This window comes from Sebastes fasciatus, chromosome 12, assembly GCF_043250625.1.
Source record: "Sebastes fasciatus isolate fSebFas1 chromosome 12, fSebFas1.pri, whole genome shotgun sequence".
Lineage (NCBI taxonomy): Eukaryota > Metazoa > Chordata > Actinopteri > Perciformes > Sebastidae > Sebastes > Sebastes fasciatus.
Genome location: NC_133806.1, coordinates 15154597 through 15177952, shown reverse-complemented (window position 1 = coordinate 15177952; position 23356 = coordinate 15154597). Strand labels below are relative to the sequence as shown.

At 44.9% G+C, this 23356-nt stretch overlaps 1 protein-coding gene across 3 annotated transcripts in view; it reads left to right on the top strand.

Annotated features, from left to right (window-relative positions):
• The window catches only part of grin2db (glutamate receptor, ionotropic, N-methyl D-aspartate 2D, b), an 88973-nt gene that overhangs the window by 39833 nt on the left and 25784 nt on the right, over positions 1-23356 (top strand). For 2 of the 3 annotated variants that reach the window (XM_074653434.1, XM_074653433.1), the window contains exons 2-6: positions 13196-13536; positions 13870-14076; positions 15059-15325; positions 20117-20445; positions 21577-21691. In XM_074653434.1, coding sequence (XP_074509535.1) covers positions 13249-13536; positions 13870-14076; positions 15059-15325; positions 20117-20445; positions 21577-21691 — 1206 coding nt within the window. In that variant the 5' untranslated portion in view covers positions 13196-13248. Of the gene's footprint in view, positions 1-13195; positions 13714-13869; positions 14077-15058; positions 15326-20116; positions 20446-21576; positions 21692-23356 lie in introns of those variants that run through there. The other variant, XM_074653435.1, reaches the window with a different exon arrangement.

Below are 23356 nucleotides of genomic sequence, written 5' to 3'. Positions count from 1 at the left end.
TTATTATGCGGTAGAAAGTTAGAAATAACTTTAATATCATCTGAACTCCCTATGTGAGTTTGTTTTTTTCAGTAAGGTGGCAGCTGCTGTAGTTTAGCAGCCCTGAGGTGCCGCCCCTGGCCCAGTTACAGTTACAGCCCAACTCTGGACTGGGACTAGCATAGACAGTCACACACTCATACTGTAGATGGAATGACAGGAAGTCATTTAACAAACAGGTGGAGATGGAAACAGACAGACAGACAGATGGACAGGCTGGCAGAGACACACAGCAATCACACAGACAGACAGGTACTCGAACAGTGGGAGAGAATTTAGCGTGCACTGCTTGCACACAAACTGCCACTATCAAACAGGTACACACACACACACACATACACACACACACACACACCAGACACACACACAATCACACACAAACCTGAGCCAAAGCCCTGCAGCTTGTTTTGGGAATACAAGTCTGGAGGCAGCTAGCAGGCACACAGCTTCACATGGCTGCATGCAATACACAGTCACACACACACTCTCAAACAGTACGTTCAGGCAAGATACCCATGGGTATGCAGTCAGACACACACACACACGCAACAACAAGAGTATCCAAAAATACACACACATTGAATAGCATATTGCACACAAACACACACCAGTCGCAGTTTTGGATGAGAGAGAGGACCTTGGGACCTTGCCCATGGGATCCACACACTTACAGACACTGTATATATACATTTAAGTGCATACACACACACACACACACACAACAGTGGAAAGGAGGATGAAGCGAAATAATGAAAGCGGATGGAGAAGATGTGCAGGAATGTTTTGCGGCACGCAGCGTTTTTGCAGCAGTGCGGTGCGGTCCTTCATGATGATGGATGGGGCAGGAAATGACAGCATAAGTGGTTATTAAAAAGAGGAAATGGGGGCATTTATAAAAACTTATGTTAGCCCGTGTCTGCGGCCCATGTCGCATGTCACCCTGGGCTGCTGTGTCATGCCTCCTGATCTGTGAGACTTCCCTGCGCTGCATGAGGACCAGCTTTGTTAAAACCCTTTGTCATTCTCTTCTCAAAGATCCCAGGCGCTGGCGTTTATAGCGGGCTTTGTACTGGAGTCACTGTGCCGGATTTACCAGGCGCAGGTACCAGGTGCGAAAGTTGAACCCGTTTTATTGCCTTATCACTTCATATAAAAATAGCTTTGCTCCATTTTTCTTTCAAGTTTGAATGTGGAATTCCTTCATAAACAGGTGCCGACTATACAGCTGTTACAAATGCAAATATGTGCGTTTTGCACCTGAATGGAATTTGCACAGCGTGTTATCTACAGTACAGCAAGGAGGGGAAGACAAGGAAGGAAGAGCAGAGAACGTCAGCGTCAGAGATGGAAGAAAGCCTCAGATGAAGATAGTTTGATGTTCCTGGGCTTGTTTTAATGTGCTTCATGTCTGCGTGTAAATAGCTCCAGCTTCTAAAACTGGCCTCGCGATTTGAAACAGTCTCGCAGATCCTCTCAGGGTTTTTGACACTGAAAAGAACGAAATGTACAATATATGCTCGGGATGCAGATGTAGTCTGACTCAGGGTCGGGATTAATTTGTCCTCAATGCAGGTTGTGATGTTTCATTATTCAAATTGGACATTTTTTGACACATCAAAGCCTTCTTTAGTCTATCTCCCGAAAGGTGATTAGGAGTGAACGCTCTCTTTTCAATTATGTAAGAGCAATTTCAATCTCATTTTTTTTGAATGAGCCAATAAATGACCCCGACCTTTGTCTGGTGCTGATCGGGCTCATCAAGTTGATTGTTATGTGATATGTTCAGTGTGGCGTAATCTCCGTCAAAGGCTGCAGCTTTGGGAAATAAGAGGCTCTCATTCACACATTTTGCACCGAGCAGTGATGGGAAATAGCAGGCAGATCAATTGTTGGCACTGGATGCTCTGTGTCGTCTATACCCAAATATTAAGACTGCTGATTACCTTTCCCATCACACAACTGTCCAGAGGTAGTGTCTCTTTGTGAAGATGCACTATTTTTTGAGTCTGTATTCATGTATCATGCTCATGTGTGTTGTTTGCCGATATGATGAGTCAGCATTATCAAGTGTCGGAAATCACAGAAAAGGGCAGAGTGGTAAGAACGGGAAAACCTCTCGTTATTGTGACTCGGGAGCGTTCACGCATTATTGCAAGATGGTTAGTTGCACCATGGTTAGTTGCTCTATACGATATGCAGAGCAATAATATAGCAGTAAACAACTATTTGCTATGTAAAGTTATGGAGGAGTAATGTCTACCTGAGCAGATAATGAAGTCACTATCTCTCTGTGTGTGTTGTAATCGGAGCTTCTCTGTGCTTTGTTGACATCGCTGGGCTGGGCTGGTTTGTGCATGTGAGCGCGCCTTACTTGCGAGCTCATGGCCGCTGCTCTGCACTGCTCTTACATAGTGGTTACAGCAGATAACGTCGTCCCGACCAATGCGGAGCCGTAACACCAACCCTCCGGTTCCCCCTCAGGTTGACACTGTTATCTCTGTCAGCACTGTTGTCATTGTTTCCACTGTTGGCGCCATTAGCACCGTTAGCTGCAAGCCGCCATGGATGTATGAAGAGAACTGGATACAGCGTTGTAGGCGGGCTCCCGTTAATTCCTACGAGAGTTGCTCAGTGGCGCATGAAGCCAAAATAGCTCGACTGCCAAGTGATAAAGTACCCGGATCTTCCGGCGTTCTTCCGCATCCATTGGGCCCATAGAGCAGGCGCAGTCGCGTTTCCTTTAACTCCGCCTGCCAGCCTCGGTCTGGGTCTCATTCACATGAACGGAGGCAGGAGAATAACTCTGGATTCGGCTATGAGTGCATTTTACAACTTTTATGACCTAATGATTTAAATAAGGACTATTCAAGTCTTCGTACCGGGGAGTTGATTTACCTAAAAAAATAATTATCTGCTGAGTTACAGATGTGTCTTTCCCAATGTAAGCCTACGGGGAAATAGTCTTTTTGCACCCAATGGCATCACGTGACGGAGAAGGAAGATGCAGAGGCAATAGAAATGCTCCCAATCTCGCATTTAGCACCTTTAACAAGTAAACCAGAGGTGAACAAACACTATTTATTATTTATTCTTAACAAGCTGAATTGATTGTTTTAGTGTTAGCATGCTGTAGGATTTTATTTAGCTGTAACTGTCAGCGATGGTGGCTTTGCAGCCATTTTGGCACTTGTTTTTTTTTATTTTTTACACTTGTGTAGTTCTTTCCTCCAAGTAGAAAATCATTGCTGTCAGAAATTTCTGATATCTCATGACATGAACTGTTTTCCCCTCCCGGCTGCTCGTAATTACGTTTGGTACAATATGACGTGAAGCCGTCATAAAGAGCTGTGGCCATCTCAGACTACTGAACACCTCTCTGATGAGATACTGTTTGCTTCATGTGTCAAGACTTGGTGAAAAAAAAAAAAAGACATATTATATTTGTTGCTGTGCAACAAACAGCACAGGATTAATAGGCTTCTAGATTTGTCTGTGTGAAGACGACACAGTGGGGCTCTGACATCCCGTCACTAACCTCTCACCACCTTTTACTCGTGAGAATCGTCTGAGGCTGCACAAAAACAAACTAAAAAACCTTCGCTGGTCTCAATCCTCAAATTCCTCTCCCTCTGTTGGGCTTCTGCCTGCATGGGAGTGCATTTCCTGAGCCAAACTGATCTACCAACGTTTATAGGATAGGCTGACAGAAGTGTTTCTAACACCTTTGCTTATGAGCGGGGGCAGATCCAGATGTGCTGTGAACGCAGCTGAAACCTGTACACAACATTGTGACATTGCAGTGTTAGATTTTAAGCAGACAGAATCCGGCTTGCACTTCAGCAACATGTGGCACCTGCTACTGAAAGAGACCAGCTTCTCTTCTTCTAAATATAGTTCAATGTTTGGGTGTGCACGTGTAAATGTGACACGTGTACCCGCACGTCTGATTGTGTGATTGTGTGCGTGACCTTGTACAAAGGCATGATAGTTATCAGTGAAGGTTTCCCACACCGGTTTAATCTGTTTATCCTCAGAATGAGATTGTGAAGCATTGCTATGCAGAGCTAGGTGTTTTTTTTTCCTGCTGAGTGTCTCAGGCAGCTTCCTAGTTTCTAGTTGTTACAGAATGTTTCACCTTACAGGTCCTGAAGGGCTGCAGTGTCGGTTGCTTTTCATCTTGCTCTTTTAATTAGTGACTGATTTAGATCGGGCTAGGTGATCCCAGTGTCTGGCCAATCAATGGGGGAATTAATGGAAGCGCTGGTGCAAGCAGAGTAGAGCAACAACTGTGGCGTTGCGACTGCTGGCTCGGGATAGAATGAGAAAATAATCCGTTTAACGTTATTGTTAAAGAACTTGAGCATTTGTTCTGTGCCTTAACATGATTCCACTAAATTCTGGATATTCCCAGAGTTATTTCTACCGTCTCATCCCATCTGCTGAACATCTTTCATCCAATTTGTTCTTGATTTCAATCTCCATGCTTTGTTTTAAAAAAAACAACAATCAGCAGGCATTAGAAGGCATTTTGAAGCTCCCCCCCCCTCCCCACCCCCCACAACACACAAAGCCCTCAGAGATTCTGGTTGCGTGTAAAAGGTTGAGCAGTGAGAGATTATGCCTTTTAAAACAAACATAATAAGATAATCCCCCAGGTCGTACTTTGTAAGGACATCTTGACAGAGGATTCGGGGAGAAAAGCAACTACAACAGAAGCCAATTTATATGTACATTAAATCCAGCAAATGATGTGGTTATTATAGTCAACCTGGGAGCAGAGGGGGCCGGCCAGGGAGTAGGGCTGGCGTCCTCTGCTCCCAGCTGTATTAGATGTCAGGTGTTGAGGTGGGGGAATTAAATATTCGTGCTCCTTGGCCGACCTCAAAGTAAGCACTTATATTATACAAGCATTGGCAGTGGGCATACCATCTACGAAGTCTCCTTATAAAACCATTTTTATCCATTCAAGTCAAGTTGGCCAGTTAGGCTTATTGAAATAATACCCTGCTCCTCTGTTACGTCAATTCCTGATGCAAGATCCCCAGACAGCGGCCTTTCCACATGAAAGCATATGACCTTACTGATATTTATGTCCAAATACTCATGAGGGTAGTAAACCATTTGTAGCTGATGTTTTCTGAATGGATGTGTGAAGGAGTGTGTGTGTGTGTGTGTAAGGGAGATAAAATAGAGACGGTATTGTATCTCTGTGTCATTCATACACAAATTGATGTTCATGCAGTCTGTATAACTGAAAATATAGTGTGTGTGAGCCTGCAATGTCCTGAGGATTAAATTAATGATTGAAAGATAACATATACACACACACACACACACACACACACACACACACACACACACAAACAAAGTGAATAACTCAAGATGCCAAGGCTGTATTACAAAGCAAAGTGAAACAACTGACAGGCCTTTTTTTTTTATCAGCTGATTTCTTTCTCAGGTTAATTTTCGAGCATTACTGCAATTACTAGACAAGGTGCGAGGTTATGTGTGTTGTGGGTTATGTGATATATTAAAGCAGAATTAAACACATTCTCCACTTAGGTAATTATATACCCTGAGCTGAATGCTATACGTTAGGGAGATGTCAGTAGTAATCTTCCGTAGTAATGGATGTGGTTTTGTGTCTGGGGTTTCAAAAAACACAGTGGAGTTTAGGACTAAGACATTTTTCTTTTTTTTTGTTAAAAAATTAGGTCAGAGAATTGTTAGTGCTACACAGCGTCCGGGGTCAGCTTCATCTCATTTCCATCAATCCATAGAGGGAAGAGAAACAAGGAGCGTCCTCCCATTCAAGTAATGAAATTTATCCCCTGAATGTACAGAAGTGAAGTCCAATTAATGGACACTGTCTCTTGGCGGAAGTGTTTAATCCTAACCCATGAAAAAAAAAAAATTTGAATTAAAAGGCAAGATACTCTGAACTTTGAATGAGATTCGTTTTGTGCGACCACGTGGAAATTAAAGGGGCTTGAAATGTCAGAATAAAAGGCTGTTTTTCGGCGAAAAAACAAAGTTGGATGTCAAGGTGACTGTTTCATTTTGCTCTTGTAAAAGGTTACGAAATACAAAAAGGACAAATGGAGAATATTGCTCTGAACGCGTGTCATGCAGAGGCAATGGTGATTTCACTATCCTGTAACGGTAGAGAATGCAAATGTACAACACAGTCTAGTTTCATTTGACACCTTCTACAGCATTGGTTCCCGACCTGGGGGTCCCGACCCCCATTAAGGGTCGCCAAAGCTTCATAAGGGGTCGCGAGGCCTTCTTGATTTTAAGGGGTGTAAGACAACTTATTTTATAAATATGCAGTTGGCTTAAACGTCAGCATTTCATTCATTTCTGTGAAGAAAATTAAATTAAATTGTTATTTTTAAAGTTTGGATTATTATTTAAGATATAAACAGGATAAGGCCACGGTGAAGACCTGAACACAAGCTATATCCACAGAGCAATCCCTCTCTGCTGAACAGCCTGAGCCTGCATTAGAAAAGTACGCAGTTAAAACAACTAAAGAGCGAATAGAACGATGGCCAAGTGTCAGGGAGAAGAAAACACTACATTTGTCAAAAAAAGAAGCCTATTAAATAGGTCTATGTATGATAGTTAAATATTCAAAAAAAATACATAATACAGACAAAGAATTGTATTAAAAGTTCCTAAAAATAGCAGGAAAACTAATCTCTAATACAATATTCACAGAAAATAATCTGCTCAATTCATCCAAATTTACACAAACTTCCTGCAATTATTGCGTTCACTATTTGGGTTAATTGTACAGTTTATCAGTTGTTCTGTACTGTGATTGTTATGCATTGAATATAATATGAAATATCCATAAAATAGTCACTTAGTCAGGGGTCGTCAGTTTATTCAATGATAGAAAAGGGGTCCCTTAAGGAAAAAGGTTAGGAATCACTGTTATATAGTATTTATTTGTTAAACAGAATAATAGAAATAACAGCGCAACAGTCATTTCACTGTCCTCCTTGGACCAAAAAAACACACCTTCTGATATGTGTGTGCCTGTGTGTGTGTGTGTGTGTGTGTGTGTGTGTGTGTGTGTGTGTGTGTGTGTGTGCAAGTGTCTTCTATTTGTCTTAAATTTGTAAAGCACTATTTATTTTTCATATTCCATATCAGCTAGCCCCTCAAATTTAACTGTTACACATAAAAAAGGGTGTCAGGTTTATGAGAGCGACCAGCTCTGATCTGGTTATCAGCCTGTGGCATGTGTAATTTACAAATATGATGTGTCACATTTCCCTGTGAGGACCTGGTGTCACAAAGGGGTTTGATAGATGGCTCCGTCGTCATGTCACTTGAATGGCTCATGATAGCCGCGGCTATCAAGTCCAAGCGAGGCTGCAGCAGCAGCAGCAGCAGCAGCAGCAGCAGCAGCAGCAGCAGCAGAAGGCTTTACTACTGCTGTTTACAGCCATGCAGTAAAAAACACACAGCATTGACTGTACGCCCTGCCTGCTGCACGCTGCGCTACTCGCTGATCACTCTGCTCGCTATGCACAATAGGAACAAGAAGGCGCTCGCGTGCCTGGTGGCTCTTCTGCTCTACAGGGATCAAAGAGGGAGAAAGAAAGAGAGAGAGAGATGAGAGAGAGGAAGTGAGGGAGGGGAGGAAGTAGAGAGTGAAAGAAGTCCAGGACAAAGACATGCGAGGAAGGGGAAGAATGGGGGAGGGCTGGAGGAGTTGTGGGAGGAGAGGGCAGTTAGTGAAAGTGAGATGGTGCAGAGTGAGGTGACTGAATGAATGAATGAATGAAAAGATGAATGGACAAGTGAAACAGACAGAGTGAGGCAGACTGAGTGAGGGAGTGTGTGTCAAGTGAGAGTGTGTGAGCGAGTGGATGAGTGGGTGCAGGACAGAGAGAGAGAGATTGGGGAAGGGAGAAAGAGAGGGAGAGAGGATATGTTCCGTCAGAGAGGACACACTCCAGTGGCTGTGATTGAAGTATGGGCCAATTAACACGAGGAGCATTGAGCTCCAGCTGCACTCTTCTCTTCATTCCTCCGCTCCCCCACACTGCCATATTACCCCGCACGACACACACACAGACATTGATACACTCACATATATGCACACTGTGGGCACCACACTGCGCTGGCACTTTATCTTATCTTTTACTATAGCACAGCTATGGACCCAAAGAAATTATAGAGGCTACATGCAGCACAGTGTTCTCGAGCACACTGCGGTCTTAAATGTGGACGAATGGGAAAAAAAGGAAAAGATGGAGTCTTCATCTTCAGGGGAGGGTTTCTTATTCTAGGCAGTGACTCACAGAGACGCTGCAATTTCTTCTAATGGTGTACAGTGGGCTATATATTAGCCTGCATATATTTCAGATGTTTTTGTGTTGGCTGTGGAGAACTGCCTGGGCTGATTCAGTGCAGCCCTGTGCCATAGGCTGCAGGGAGCAGGTCCATTACTCTGCATGACAGAATGGAATGAAGCAGCAGAGCCCCGACGTGGGGTAAACACAACGCTGAACACTTGCACTTCCACAACTCCACACTCCTCCAGACTCCACAGACTCCTTTCCCCATTCACATTTCCCCCAGCAGATCCGATGCAGCACAGGGTCTGGCACGCTGCCTCCATTGGAGTTCAGCGGGAGAGGGGCTCAGAGAGGCGTGGATGCCAGCAACCGACTTTTACCCCGAGCGGCTCGCTCCCTCTCTGGCGACTCACTCTTCCAGAGTCACCGCAGGCGCTCGCTGCAGCTGTAGCGTGTACAGTTAAGGGGGAAGGAGGGGATCTGGTACTCTAAAACATTGTGATTGTTCTCCAGCATCACACTGACACCAAGAATCAATTTTTCATTTTGTGTTTAGAGGCAATACAACTTTTTTTTTGTGTCTCTTTGGAGATTGCAGGAATAACATAGGCGTCACTGTAATCCTCTATAGAGGGATGTAGTTGATTTGCCTTCAGCTACACAAAACTGCAAACCTTTTTTGACATTTTTTCAAACTAGTGAAGAAGTTGTTGCAAAAGCTGCACATGCAGTCGCCGTTAATTCCTATGTGTAATCACACATAATGCAGTGTAAATGGAATGTTTAAGCGCAGATGTGATAAGATGTGTTTTGATTGTGGAGTACTGGCTGGCAATTTTTGGAAGAGAAAGAGGAGGCTGGCTTGCCTGCCTGAATGTTCTCCCTCTCATCTTCTTGATTAGCTGTCTCTGTCAGCCTGCTCTTAAGCACTCTGTAAATATTCCTGAAGGTGTTTTTAGTTTGCTTCTAACAGTCGCTGGCATGATGTGCGCCAGCTCTCTGTGCTGCTGTAAATGCCACTTTCTTTGTTTTAAAAAAGACAAACGGAGCAGGCTCAGCCGAAAAATAATTATACTGTAGATACAGTTAGCTGCTTATTACTGTGATTGACAAATTGAGAGATCAACACTGTACAATACAAATGCTTTAGTGTAAGTGCTGATATAATGATTCACACAGCGAATGATGATTGAGGGTGCATGCACCGCGATGAATTCAAAGTTTTAAAGTCTAAAAAAATCATCAAAGGAAGTACTCTTATAAAATTTGAAAGGCTTTCAATTCCATCTTTTTTATCTTTTGCAGTCAGTGCAGTCACATTCAAGAAAAAAATACAATATTTATCACACTGACACAATCATGATATGTCCCAAATAACCAAAATGAACACATTATCATCTATATCAACAATGCTGCTAATAAAGCACACGCATTTAAAGGTGCTCTATACGATATCCAGAGCATTAATATAGGAGCATACAACTATTTGCTATTTAAAGATATAGGAGAGTAATGTCTACATGAGCAGAGAACTCTCCCACACTCTCATCACTCATCACACATCACCTCACACTCCCTCTCTGTGTGTTGTAATCTGAGCTTCTCTGTGCTTTGTTGACATCGCCGGGCCGACCGTTCGTTCTTTTTAGTGCATGTTAGTGCGTGTGAGCGTACCCTGCTGGCTAGCTCATGGCCGCTGCTCTGCACTGCTTTCATACCGCGGTTACAGTTGAACGCCATCCCGACTGACGGCGTCATCACAGAAGCGTAGCAACCACCCTCAGGTTCCCTTCCAGGATAACACTGTTAGCTTTGTCAGCAGTTTTTCTGTCGTTTCCACTGTTGGCACCGTTAGCTACGAGCCGCCGGCTCATAGACTGTATAAGAAGTGGACGTAGTCACCATGACGTCACCCATTGGTTTGTGGACTGCCGTTTTGAAGCCTCGATTTCGACAACCGAACGCTGAATAAGACATTTGAGGCGACCAAAAGGTTATAATTAACTGTGGTAGCGACCTGTCAATCACAAGGTAGCCACGCTATAAAGCATCCCCTGCTTTATGGTACATTTGACTCTAAATGGGACCATAATTTACTAAATGAACATCATGCTGTATTGAAGAAGACCCGAAACTAGCGATTGAGACCATAAACTCATGTTTACAATGTTTATTGAGGTAATAAATCAAGTGAGGAGTATAGGCTCATTTTCTCATAGACTTCTATACAATCAGACTTCTTTTTGCAACCAGGAAGAATGCAAGTTTGATGGACCTTCTGGCTTCACTTCTCACACCCGGAGGTAGCACACTGTGCCGACTCAGCTTTCGCCGCATGTTGAGAGCTGTTCGGAGGCATTAGAAATGCAACCAATCTCACCAATAGCACCTTTAAGAAATGAATATTCATGTCTTGATAACTAACTGATTTCTTACCTTGAATCCCATTCAGGGAAAAAACAGACTTGGACACACCTTTTGACTAATTGATCCCAATTTAAACATTCCCTGGGTTGTAGACAGTCCCTTGCGAAATAAATATGCAATATACACTAAATTAGAAGCCGCTCCAAAAACTGGAGAGGATAATTATATAAAGCTAGAAGAGGAAAAAATATACTTAAATTTGAACATTTGCATCTAAACAAAAGATTCATTTATGGTAGCAAATCAAATGAAACCGTAATCTCTCTCTTTCTCTCTCCCACACTCGTTTCCCTTCTCTGTGTGTGTGTGTGTGTGTGTGTGTGTGTTTCCCCCTCATTGCACGCTTTTTATGATTCAGTTAGCAGAATTGCACAGATTTGAACACATAATGAACTACATAGTAAGATATATTTAGGTGAGGATTTGCTTATAATTTACTTGTAATTTGCTTTACTGTGAGACGTTGGCAGTTCGATATCAGGCAGAGTACGCTCTGCAGGAGAAGTGGCTATTGTATATAAGAATACACAGTGTTCACACTTCCAGCCGGGCTCACTGTGATGGAATGGCGCACGCTGGTTGAGCAGTGCAACGTAAACACCTCATGAGAGTGAAATACAGTGACAGGCCTAACAGTTAATGGCTCAGAGCTTCTAGCACAGTAGAATACGGCTCCACCAAATGATATGATGTACCGTATTGCTGCAGCTTCGTCTTTTCTCTCTCCTCGTCTCTGTCCTTCCCATTCTCTCCTGCCACATCTTCCTCGCCTTAAAGAAAACAAAAAAACAACAAAGCCCTGTTTTTCTCCCTCTCCTCTTCATTATTACATTCTCCTTTTCCCTCTCTCCTACTAACAGGTCTGTCTCTCCCTATCTCTCCACACCTCCATCTCTTTTTTCTTACCCGAAACTATCCGCCTCCCTTATTCGCCCTCTCATTCCATCTCATTCCACGGCTCTTTCTCTGTAGCCCCCCCACCGCCACACACACAGCCCTGTCACTCAAAACAGGAGGTTTGGCAGCGTATTTGTTTATGCCAAACACGTATACACATCCCGGTAATCAATATTTCTTTTCCTGCTGCTCTCCTCACATATTTTACGCCACCTCCTCCACCATCCCGCCACACTTTGTCCTCCTTTTCTCCTTGTCTCCTCTTCTTCCACGCGGCCTCCTTCCCTCAATCAATCACTCAGTCCTTAAGTCATGTGCCCTGTATTTACAGCACATTTCTGTTCTGTTCATTTCACAGCTTTCTCTCGTGCCTCCAGTTACTTTTTCCTCCTTCCACCCTCTCTCTTCTCCTTTCTTTGCCGCTTTCTTTTTCTATCCAAAAGACTGATCAGGGTCAGAGAATCGGCAGACTGTGACAAAGGGAGGAGAGTCGGATGAAGACAGAGCGAAAAACATAGAGAGGGGGAATAGAGGCGCAGAGAGGGAGAGTGACTTTAGAGGGAATATTATGTCAGCAGGCCCCTGTTAATCAATGCAATTGTGTTTGGTACCTGAAGCCGGGAAAATAGGGAGAAGAGATGGGGAGTATGAAAGGACGGAGCACGAGAGGGAGCGAGGGAGAAAGTGAGAAGGAAATGGAGAAAAGGGAGGGAGGGCAGTTGGCACAAGAAGTAAATTGAAAATGATGTGCTGTGTTTTCGCGTGTGTGTGCGGCTCACATATTAACCCTGCTATCTCCTAGGTAGTCATTATCTTTCCATGCGGCTGTTTGTGCAAGTGTGTATATGTTTTTGCTCACTGCATTAACCCTCATATCTCTCTATCATTAAGCGGCTCTACGGGCGCAGTGTGGCCGTGCATTTATCTCTCTCGAGCGTGCGTGTGTGTATATTCAAACACTTGCATGCATGTGTCTGTGCGCGCGGATGCAGCTGCGTGAGGGCGAGTGTGTTTACAGTGATCTTAATTGTTGTTATCATTCATGCAGCACAATAACCACCTCCGCCCCCATCTTTGTCTCCATCTGCTATTAACTCTCTCTCCCTCTCGCCCTCCTTCCCTCTAACGGCCAGTTTCTATTTTTCCTCATATTGTTCCTTCTGCAGCCTGAAGCCTAAATAGCACCCATTTCATCTTCTCTCTGTCTTGCTTTTCTTTCCCTTCCCTCTATTGTTTTTTTTTTCTCCCCTCTGCGTTCCGTTTTCCTCGTCCAGCATTTTCTCCAGCCAAAGCTAACTTTTATTACCCCATGATTGGATTCAGAATTCATTACTCTGTCTTGCCTGTATGCAATCTCTGATCAGTTTCTCTCCTCCCTCGTCTCCCTCTCTCTGTCCACACCTCCTTTTCTCTCTTGATTTGATGTCCCCTGTGCTGAACATTATAGAAAACAAAACTTAATCTCTTCTTCTTCACCTTCTTCCTCTACTCTTTGCTGTCTCTCTTTCTTTCAGGCACCCTCTCTTAGTGCGATATATATCTGCCGCCCCCCCCTCGGCAGGTTGCCATGGTCGCCATACCTACTCTCTCTCTCCTATTGGTCCTGGCAGAGTGGGCAGGTCTGGTGGACGCTTCCCCCCACCTCCTGCTCCGGCCCAGTCCGCGGGAGCGTGATGCGGGGGCCATGATGAACTTCAACATCGCCGTGATCCACGCCGGTGCTACGGTGCAGGCCGAGGCAGCGGTGGCGGGGCCTGGGGCAAGGGTGCTCTACCCCGGCTTCGGCCGGGTTTACGGCTCCCTGGGGGAGAGCGTGGTCACCCAGTGGGGCTCTGCTAACGTCATCTGGCTACAGGTTGGATACTGTCTCCTCTACCTACTGCTCATCCAGCCTCACTTGAAGGAAGGGAATAACAATGACCATCCATTATTCATACTCACTCCCATTATTTGAGCTGAATGAGCAACACAGTGCTGCCGTTGTGTGGGCCCTGCTGAATGAGCGGGCGTCTGGCTCTGCTCTTTGACCACAGTTTGTATTGTTAGCCAGACATGCCATGCATACTACAGACACTTTCCATATGAATAACACAAAGTCAAGACACTATGCCCGAGATAGTCAACTCTATTTCTCTCCCTTTCTTTATCCCCTCTCTATCTTTGTTCCTCTCTTTCTGTCGTCTCCCAGGTGAACGACAGCAGTCCTAAGACGGTGCTGTCCCAGCTGTGTGAGCTGCTGGCGGCGCGGCCCCTGCAGGGACTGGTCTATGAAGAGGAGAGGCCCCCTCGCACGGCCTGGGGTCCTTTGGCCCCCATGCTGGAGTTTGTCTCTGCGCAAACAGGACTGCCCATAGTGGCTGTAGGAGGGGGAGCGGGGCTGGGGAGGATGCCACAGGTAGGAGGAGGGAGGTTGGGATTGGGGTGGGAGAGTGAAGAGGAAGTGTTTGCAGCTTGTGTGTGTGTGTGTGTGACAGAGAAAGGAGAGAATCAGAGGAACACAAGAGGGCAGATGTCCCAGGAGTGTGATTGTGTAGCTCCAAATGTGAGAACAATGTTAATTAGGTGGTGTGCTGTATACTGAAGCAGTATGGATTGACAGCTCTATGAGTGGAGTATAAAGGGAGAGCTGCTTATATTGCCATAACAACTTACAATGTCACAATGTCGCGTGTCCTCTCGGTGAAGAAAAGGTTTGGGCGAGTGCCGGTGGGACGGAGGGGGAAGTTGAAGGTCAGGGTCGCTGATCTGCTGAAACTCTGCAGTGTTTGATCTGTAAATGGCACCAACTGGGGCTGTCGCTCTGCCTCTGATGTTCCTGGGAGGGAGGCAATGAGCAGACATGGGTGTGTGTATGAGTGAATAAGTGTGTATGTGTGTGTGTATGCACCAGAGAAACTAATGTCACATGATTTTCAACAACGAACGGGGGGGGAAAAAAAGAAACCAAAAGCGTTGCATTTGTGCTTACAAATAACTGTTTTAACCATTTACTCTTGAGGAATTAAATTGTAGCACTTTGATGAACTTCCTTTGAAGATGTACCCTCGCCTAGTCCTCCTCCCCTCCCATCCCCTGAACAGACTTTTTAGAAACACTCCCTTCTGGACGTCATAGGAGAATTCGTGCAACAATCCTAGCTGTTTCAGCCCTGCGGCTGCGCGAGTTCTGCTGCTCCAATAAAAATTCAGGCCCCGTGATGCCTCCATGTTGTGCATAAAGATGGAGCAGTCCAGAGAGTTGTAGTTCTTTGTAGTGAAAATGCTGTCTGTTACTTGCTCACTGTATTGTAGCTGCATTTTAGACACAGTGCAGCTGCAGAGGATGAGTTTTACAGTGAGATTTTTAAACCAAATGTGCTGCTCTCTTTCCCAAATCAGGAATCAGGTTCCATCTTTCTCCAGTTCAGCTCCTCTACTGCCCTCCAATTAGAGGTCATCTTTGAGGTGCTGGAGGAGTACGATTGGACGTCCTTTTCCGTGGTGTGCACGCGTCACCATGGCTACCAGGACTTCCTGTCTGTGGTGGAGGGCCTGACGGACGGCTCGTTCATCGGCTGGGAGAAGAAGAGCGTGGTGATCCTGAACGTGACCGACGACCCCGGGGGGGCACGCACGCGCAGGCTGCTGAAGGAGAACGAGGCGCAGGTGAGACAGGGGGGAGGGAGGGGGGAAAGGGGGGAGGAAAGGGGAGGAAGTGCTGCGAGTGTCATTGGGGGGGCCCCCTTTCTGACAGGTGGCTTCCCAGTTTTTCCTTCCTTCTTCATCTCTCCCTCTGTCCCTCCACATCTCTCTCTCCCCTCTCTCCTCTATCCCTCTGTTCTTCTCTTCCCTTCCCGTCTGCCAAGGCATTTCAAGAGTTCAACGGTACATCAAAAACCACGAGTCAGTCTGAATTGCTGGCTGGTTGTCGGGTGGCATTGTGCGAAGACTTATGTGCAAGGTGCTAAAGAAGTTAACCACTTAACATGCACTTTTCCCCTGTTTCCTCTTAAGTGGCTTTAAAGTAGTAGGAAATAACATCTTGTTCCAAACTGTCTGTCAGTCACATACAGTATATATATTTATTCTGCATCAGCTTCTTCCAGCTCTTCATTGTTACTGTAAATGATGTTTACACCAAGTGAAATATTCATGGATGCACCCTTCGAGTAAATGGAAATATTCTCATTTTATACATATTCCCCCCAAATTTAGCTTGACTTAGTTGGTATCTCTGTAAACTCTGAGATCTCCAGTAGTATTTCAGATAAAGGTCTGTGGGTTTGAACAATGTTAATGAGTGAACCACTAGTGGGCCTCTGTTTGTTGAAGGAGACGCACATGACCTTTACACCCTCACCTCTCGAGGGCTTTTACCTTAACATCACGTTAATCTAATTCACTGTTCCATTTTAATTTATCTTCCCTCCTTGTAATTTCTATCTAATCACTCTTTATCTTTATTTAAAGAGGACCTATTATGCTCATTTACAGGTGTAGATTTGTGTTTACATGCTTTAAATTTCTAAAAAGGCTTTCACACTCTGTCTGAAACGCACTGTTTAACCTTTGTAACTTTGGGCTTTGTAACTTTGCAGACCTTTTACACGCACAAAAAACTATATAACACACTAAAGGAAAGGGAAGAAGCTCAAAAGCATAATAGGTCCTTTTTAACTTAAGTTTAGTTACCTTCTCTCTGTACTGTACTGTATACTGTATATACACTATATCTATATAAAGATGTTCGATCTTTTCTTTAATAAGAAAACTCGTCCTACATTTAAAATTCACGTTGATCCATTAATGACCAGATGACTCGTGGTTTTAGCTTACCTCCAGTGTGTTTCCTGCCTGCTCCCTCTCCTACCCTATCTCCTAGTGCCTTGCTCGTTCTTCCCTTTCTTCCCTTACTTCTTTCAAACTTCCACTCTCACTTCCCGTGCTCCTCTTAAATCGTTTTTTTTTACTCCACACTTCCTTTATCTTCCCCTCATCCATCCTCCCTTAAACCTCCTCTTTGACCCCATGATCCTCCTGTTCAATTTTTCACTCATCTCCGTGTGACTTACTCCTCTCTCTCCTCCTCGCCCCCCCTACCTCCCCTCGCGCGTTTCTTTGCCTGGAGACAAGCTCACTCTCCTCTGCTGCCTTCCTGTTCACCTCCATCTCTGTGTGGCTATCTTTCATTCCTTCAGTCCGTCCCTCTTGCTGCATGTCTACCCGGCCACAGACTCTGTTTAGTCTGGGTCTCAATGTCATCGCTAATGTCCCAGCATGGCCACTGCAGCTCTGCGTGTGTGTGCGCGTGACTGTGTGTGTTAGTGTCTGTAAGTGTGTGTTCGTTTGTATTGGATTCCTTAGACTCCACTCCGCTAGTGTCACTGTTAATATAACATACTGCCTGCAGCGGGTTGCCTATACGCAGTGCTTGCTTTTTAACCCTCTTACTTTTCACAACAAACCCCTTTCTTTTAGCTTTTTACTACTGCAGGGCTAATAAATGCTTGTGATTGCTTAGTGATGCTGTGTATGTTTGCATTACATGCTCTCTCTCTCTCTCTGCGCCACATATATGGTAATGTCCTCGACATTGTAGATGGCCTGATGCAGGTCTCTGGGTCAATTTCTACTCAAATCTCTCACTGCCTATCTTTTGTTCCATTCCTCTTCCAGCTTCTGCCTTGTCAGTATTTCTTCTGCTCTCTCTCTCTCTGTATGTTCCTCTCTTTCTCCATTTCCCGTCTTTAGATATTGTGTGTGTCTGTTTATACTGTAACTCTGATTCTCTCCTTCCCTCCTTAATTCAGTCTCCCTTCTCTGTCTGTCGCCCTCTTCCTCCCTCCTTCCTTTTCTCCCCCCTTCTCTGTCACTCTCATTCCCTGCCTAATTCACTGGAGGTTTATTGGCATACAGGCAGGATTGTTTTGCCAAGCCATTACAGTTCAAAATTCAATGAAGGCGCAATTCTCAAAATGTGCTTTCAGTCTGTTTCCCTGACTTAGCCCCCCCTCCTCCCACCTCCTCTTCCATGAAAGAGTTGTCTTCCTCTTTTTTTTGTCCTTCGATTCCCCTTTCCCGTGTCATTTCTTTTTATTTTAAATGCTCTCACTCATTCTTTCTTCTTAGGTATTTGTCAGCATTTAACCTCCTCCCCCCCTTTTCCGCTCAGCTAAAACACCTTAAAACCCTCTCTGGTCAATATCTAACCCCCTCCTCTCCCTCCTCTTCCTCCTTACCTCAGCACTTTCAGCAGAGAGCTCATCCACTGTCACTGCTCTGTCTTCCTATATCCCTTTTCTCACTGGACAGAAAACCCACTAACATCTGGCTTTTGTCTTTAGTGGGAAAGGTTACAATCGGCATTCATTCCGGGGACAAATGACTCTGCAGTAGTCGCAGGTATTTATCGGCTCCAGCTCCGATTGGCAGTGATGGAAACATGACACCCGGGTATACACGCCAATTTTCATCCCTTTCCAGTGTGATGCTATGTGACGCGCGTTGCAGTGAATATATAATAAGTAAAATCAACAGGGATTTGGACGATTATTATTATTATTACAGTTAATATGCTCTCCTCAAAGACACCAGACTCCAGTCAGACAACAGTCATTTTACCTCGCTGATCGTCATAAAACACATTTCATTCAAACTAGACAGAAACAAAATAAATCTCATCAAAACCGTCTTTGTTAGTCTTTCCACTGTTCCAGCAATCTTGTTTGAGAGTTTGAAAGAGAGACTGAATAAGCAACAGATATAAAAAAGAAGTAACCACCGTAACATTTTGTTAGTGTCTAGAAGGTAACCCGCAAATTGCAAAAACTTGTATATACGCTCTTGCGAGACTGGCTGCCCGATGACCTATCCTAACCTTAACCATCTCACGAGAGTTTCGCAATTTGCGTCCTACCTCCTAGCCACGACCTAACATTAGGCTCGTTCGAGATGAACTGCGCCTCGCCTGGAAAGTAGACAAGATCAGGCAGCAACAGCAGGGGGCGGTGACAGTTTGCAGCAGCCTTCAAAGAACTTACAGGAAGTCACAGAAGTAGTTACATCCTGTTAGATCCTGGATAGATATCTGGTATTGTATTATATCCTTTATTCTTGTTATGTCTGCCTTGTAAAGCACTTTGTCATTGCTCATTTTGATAAGTGCTTATAAATAAACTTTATTATTAGCCTATTATTATTGTCAACCACATAAGATGTATTTGTTAACAGATGAAACTTTCATTACACAACGTGAGACTAATAACCTACAATCTAGCATTAAATAGCCTATCTCAATTACACAGGAAGTTAGGACCTTCTACAACACGTGGTGTTTGTTGTCAAAACTAAGAGCCAATCAGCTCTTTGATCAGGCGACATTTCCCATCATACCCTGGGTCTTGCAGTCGGTGGAGAGCAGCTGCGGCGCCTGGCTCTAAAAACTGCGGCAGCCTCGACCTCATGAGGTTATCGTCGCCCTCATGTGTATGACGTCAGAGCAAGTCGGGATTCTCATCGGCGTGCTGGCAATGGGAAAGGAGTCTATCACCTATTTGTAGCAAGACTTTGTTTAAAAAAACCTGCATATACGTGCTAAATTTGGTGGGAAAAGGGTTTTTGTTGCCTTTCACTCTTTAATGTTTTCTTCTCTCTTTCTCCCCAGCCACACTCCATCAGCCCCCCCTGTCTTTTGCAAATATCTCTTATCTCTCCAGGCCCTGATTTCACCAAAATATGTCATCCTTTGCTTTTCTTCACCATCCCCCCCCTCCTCCTTTCCGTTCTCCAAGGAGTGACTTTTCTGATTTCTTCCCTCTATCCGCTCATTTTACCCCCCACCATCTCCTGTTGTCTCCAGGTCTTTTCTCCACCCTGCTTTTAATAACACATGTCAGTGTTTAACCTCGTCCCCCTTTGTTTTCCCTCAGGTGTGTTTGGTCTTTAACTGCCCCGCCCCCCCCTTCCCTTGCTTCCCTACCTCTATCTCTCTGCTCTACCACTTACAGTTGTTTCATTTTCCCTTTCTTGTTTTACTCCTGTTTTCATTATTCATAACTGTAACTTGTTTCATCAGGCTCAAGCTCATTAAGCGCTGACCCCCGTTGCCTCCTGCACCTCCTGGTTAGCATGCATCACATGCAGCCCGGCTTCCTCTTTCTGCTTCTCTCTCTGAATCATACGACCGACTCCCATGAGCCTTATCACATCTGCTCACTGCTATCTCTCCTCTTACCTCCCCCGGCACCCTTGTTTTTTCTTGATATGGCCTTTTCTATCCCACCTCCTCCCCTCCCGTTCAGGTGCTCCTCTGCTCCGGCTCTATCTTTCTCCCCTTACTTCTCCCACCCTCTGTCTCTCTCCACGTCTCCCCTGTCCCCTCCTTATCTCACTAGCGTGTATGTGTGTGTGTGTCTCCCCTCGTCCCTGTTCCCTCCCTGCCTTCCTGTTGTCCTCCAGGTCCGTTTGCTGTACTGCTCCCAGGAGGAAGCCGAGATGGTTTTCAAGGCCGCCTGGGCCGCCGGTCAGGCCGGAGCCTCGCACATGTGGTTCGCCGTTGGGCCCGCTCTCTCAGGTCTGAGCATGGATAGCCTGCCCCGGGCTCTGTTCGCAGTGCGGCCTCAGGGCTGGAGGGACGAGCCTCGCCGGAGGATCGCTCGGGGAGTATCTGTGCTGACTCACGGAGCGGTGGCCATGCGCAAGGATTACGGAACCACGGGCGGGCCCAACTTTGTCACCAACTGCATGACGGACGCCAATCAGACCCAGAGACTGCGGGGCAGGATGAGGTGAGAGGGAGATAAGAGGAAAGCTCTAATGTGAGCAGGGAAGGAAAAGAAATGTAAGAATAGGGGGGGGGGGGGGAGTATGAGGCAGCTGGCAGGCTCCAGACAAAATATATTGAGACAGGATCAGGTGTATTCTACGAAACGAGTTGGTACGGCGCCAGAATGCGCTGGAAGGTACATGGGTGGAGTCGGTGGATTCAGTGTCAGAGAGCAGGCGCAGAGGGGATATCTGAATTTGGAGCTGGCTATCATCCATGCAAAATAGATGTTGTTGGTGCGTGTAGTTGTGAGTTGGCAAAATTACCCCAGCATCTGTAGCAAGCGGACCATGTCTCATGTATATTAATGAGCAGGCTTTAATATATTCCTCGTAGGCTGTGCAAACAGGCAGCAGCACACTCTAACAGGTAGCCCAAATGGTTTTGCTTATCGTTTTGGTTCCTTTGTAACGCCAGTCATTCTTGCTCCACATGCATGATGTTGTATAGAGAGACTAGTCATTGTGACGAGCCAAACATATAATTAATTAGTTTATTTACAGTATTTTTTTTTGTAAATGAAGCACAGCACAAACAGTGAGGCAATTAAAGGGAAATGATTAATGGACTCTTCTTTCTCTGTTTATAAAGTATGTCCAACAACAGAGAAGGAAGATGTGTCTTTTATTTTGTTTTTTTGCAGTGCTACCTGCTGTTCACTGTCTGTAACTACAAGCTGCTATTCCATATGAAGCTTTCTGTCATGTAAAAAAAGAAAGAAAAAAAAGCTTTCAGGATTTGTGTTTTGAAGCCAGCGAGATGACACGAGGAGACACTTAGAACGTCTGTCCCGTGTGATTATCAGACAAACTATAGAGCTCGCAGCCGATGCAGAGAGCAGCAGTTGTTTGACTTCAAAGATCCAGACGATTCTGTGTCTGATCATTCGTCTGTAGATTTGATTAACAGACAAGCCCTCACTGTCACCATGGAGGTGCTGTGATTTAGTTTCAAGTGGGAAGGCTCACTCAAAAACAGCCTCAGGATTTCTATTTTTCTCCTCATCTCTCTCAAGAAAACAATTTGTTAATTTACTAATACTATCTGTCATTTACTTACTTCTCTCCTTTCGTCTCCATCCATTTCCATGCAGGTATTTCGGCAACATCACACTTGGTGGTCGAGACTATTCCTTTAATAGTGACGGTTACCTGGCCAACCCCTTCCTGGATGTAATTTCCTGGACACCTGGACGTGGATGGGAAGATGTAAGGACATGACATCAGTTCTTTATGTCTAATCGCTTTCTGTTCAATCACATGACACACTCGATTGAATATTATTTTTGTTGTCTCCATAAGCTGTTTGAATCTTTGGATTCAGTCATTTTGTCCTCTGTGGACCACCGCAAGGACAATTGAAGCCAGAGCAGGGTTTTGTGCTGATTGGTTCTTGGGTCTTAATCTCTCCATGTGAGCTAGAGGAGCAGATCGTGCTGCGTTGCCATCTGAAATAAGAATATAAACCTGACAGTGGGAATAGTGAGGTCGCACGGGTCACGTTCATGTAAAGTTCACTGTGGCTATCGGTGCCCGAGGCAGAGGAGAGAAGTTGGCAGCTGACCATTTGACCGTGCTTTGTGTTCCTACTGTGCCGGTTCAGTCTCTGCTGTCTCTCTGTCACGCTGCTATTTCCTGGTTAAAACACTCACAATATGACACACACATTTATAGTGCAGAAACAATTGACAGAAATCTAATGATCACAATTTTGATAATTGACTAATTAATAATTCATTTAAGTCTCTTATTAAGCAAAAATGGCAAGCATTCTTTCCAGCTTGTGAAATTTGATGATTTGCTTTTTTGATTTTATATAATTGTAAATTGAATATCTTAGGGGTTTCGGACTGTTGGTCTGACAAAACAAGCATCCCCATGGCCTCAGGGAAAATGTAATGGATCAGTTAATCAATAAAAAAATCCTGACAAGGTTAAAGGATTGGTTCACATGTTTTCAAGTTGGTCTTAATACAATATGTGCATGCCCATATGTAGCTTTAAGCTGGGTGCACACCAGACGAAGGCCACCTGTTGTGTCGCCTCACGTCGCGTTTTTTTTCGCCGACAAGTTGCACCCGAACACAACGCGAAGACTACAGTCGACGGACAGTTAGCACAGACGTTCTGCGTCTATGTGAGAGGATATAACTTTCCACACCAGCAGGTCACGGTAGTCTGTATTTGTCATTCAAAAAGGGAAACCTGAAGACCGAGGACGGCGGATATACAAGCCGTTGTTATGATACATACATCAAACAAAGAGCATTTTCACACCACTCTCATTCACCGCTTAGCTTCATTATACATGGCCATGTTGTTGTGAAAATATCCGTGTATTGGAACAATCAGATGATATGAAGATGCTGAATTGGCCGAAAAAACTCCAACACTGGCATACTAGAGCAGATGGTGCAGGACACACCGAAAAAGCTAGGCCGACAGACGCTTAACGACGGCCCCAAACTGTTTGATGGCCGACCATCGGCTTGGTGTGTCAGCGCCCTTAAAGGTGCTAAATGCGAGATTGGGAGCATTTGTATTGCCTCTGCAAAGCTCTCAACGCAGCCAACGGTGCTAACGATGTTAACGGCGAAAACAACGGCAATAGTGCTGACAAAGCTAACAGTGTTAACCTGAGGGGAGGGGGGGGGCCAGATAATGGGTGCTACACTTCCGCAACGGCGCCGTCTCTTTAGTATGAAATTCCCTCTTTTTGATTCCCTGGACAGTGTTGCTGAGATGCAGCAGAGAAATAGGAACACAAAAAGGGATATAGATATATATAGAAAGAGGACTGTGGGTTTTGTCCCCCATCTCTTACATCATCGAGCCGCACTAGGAAGAGACATTTCACGGCCACTATAGTGAGGA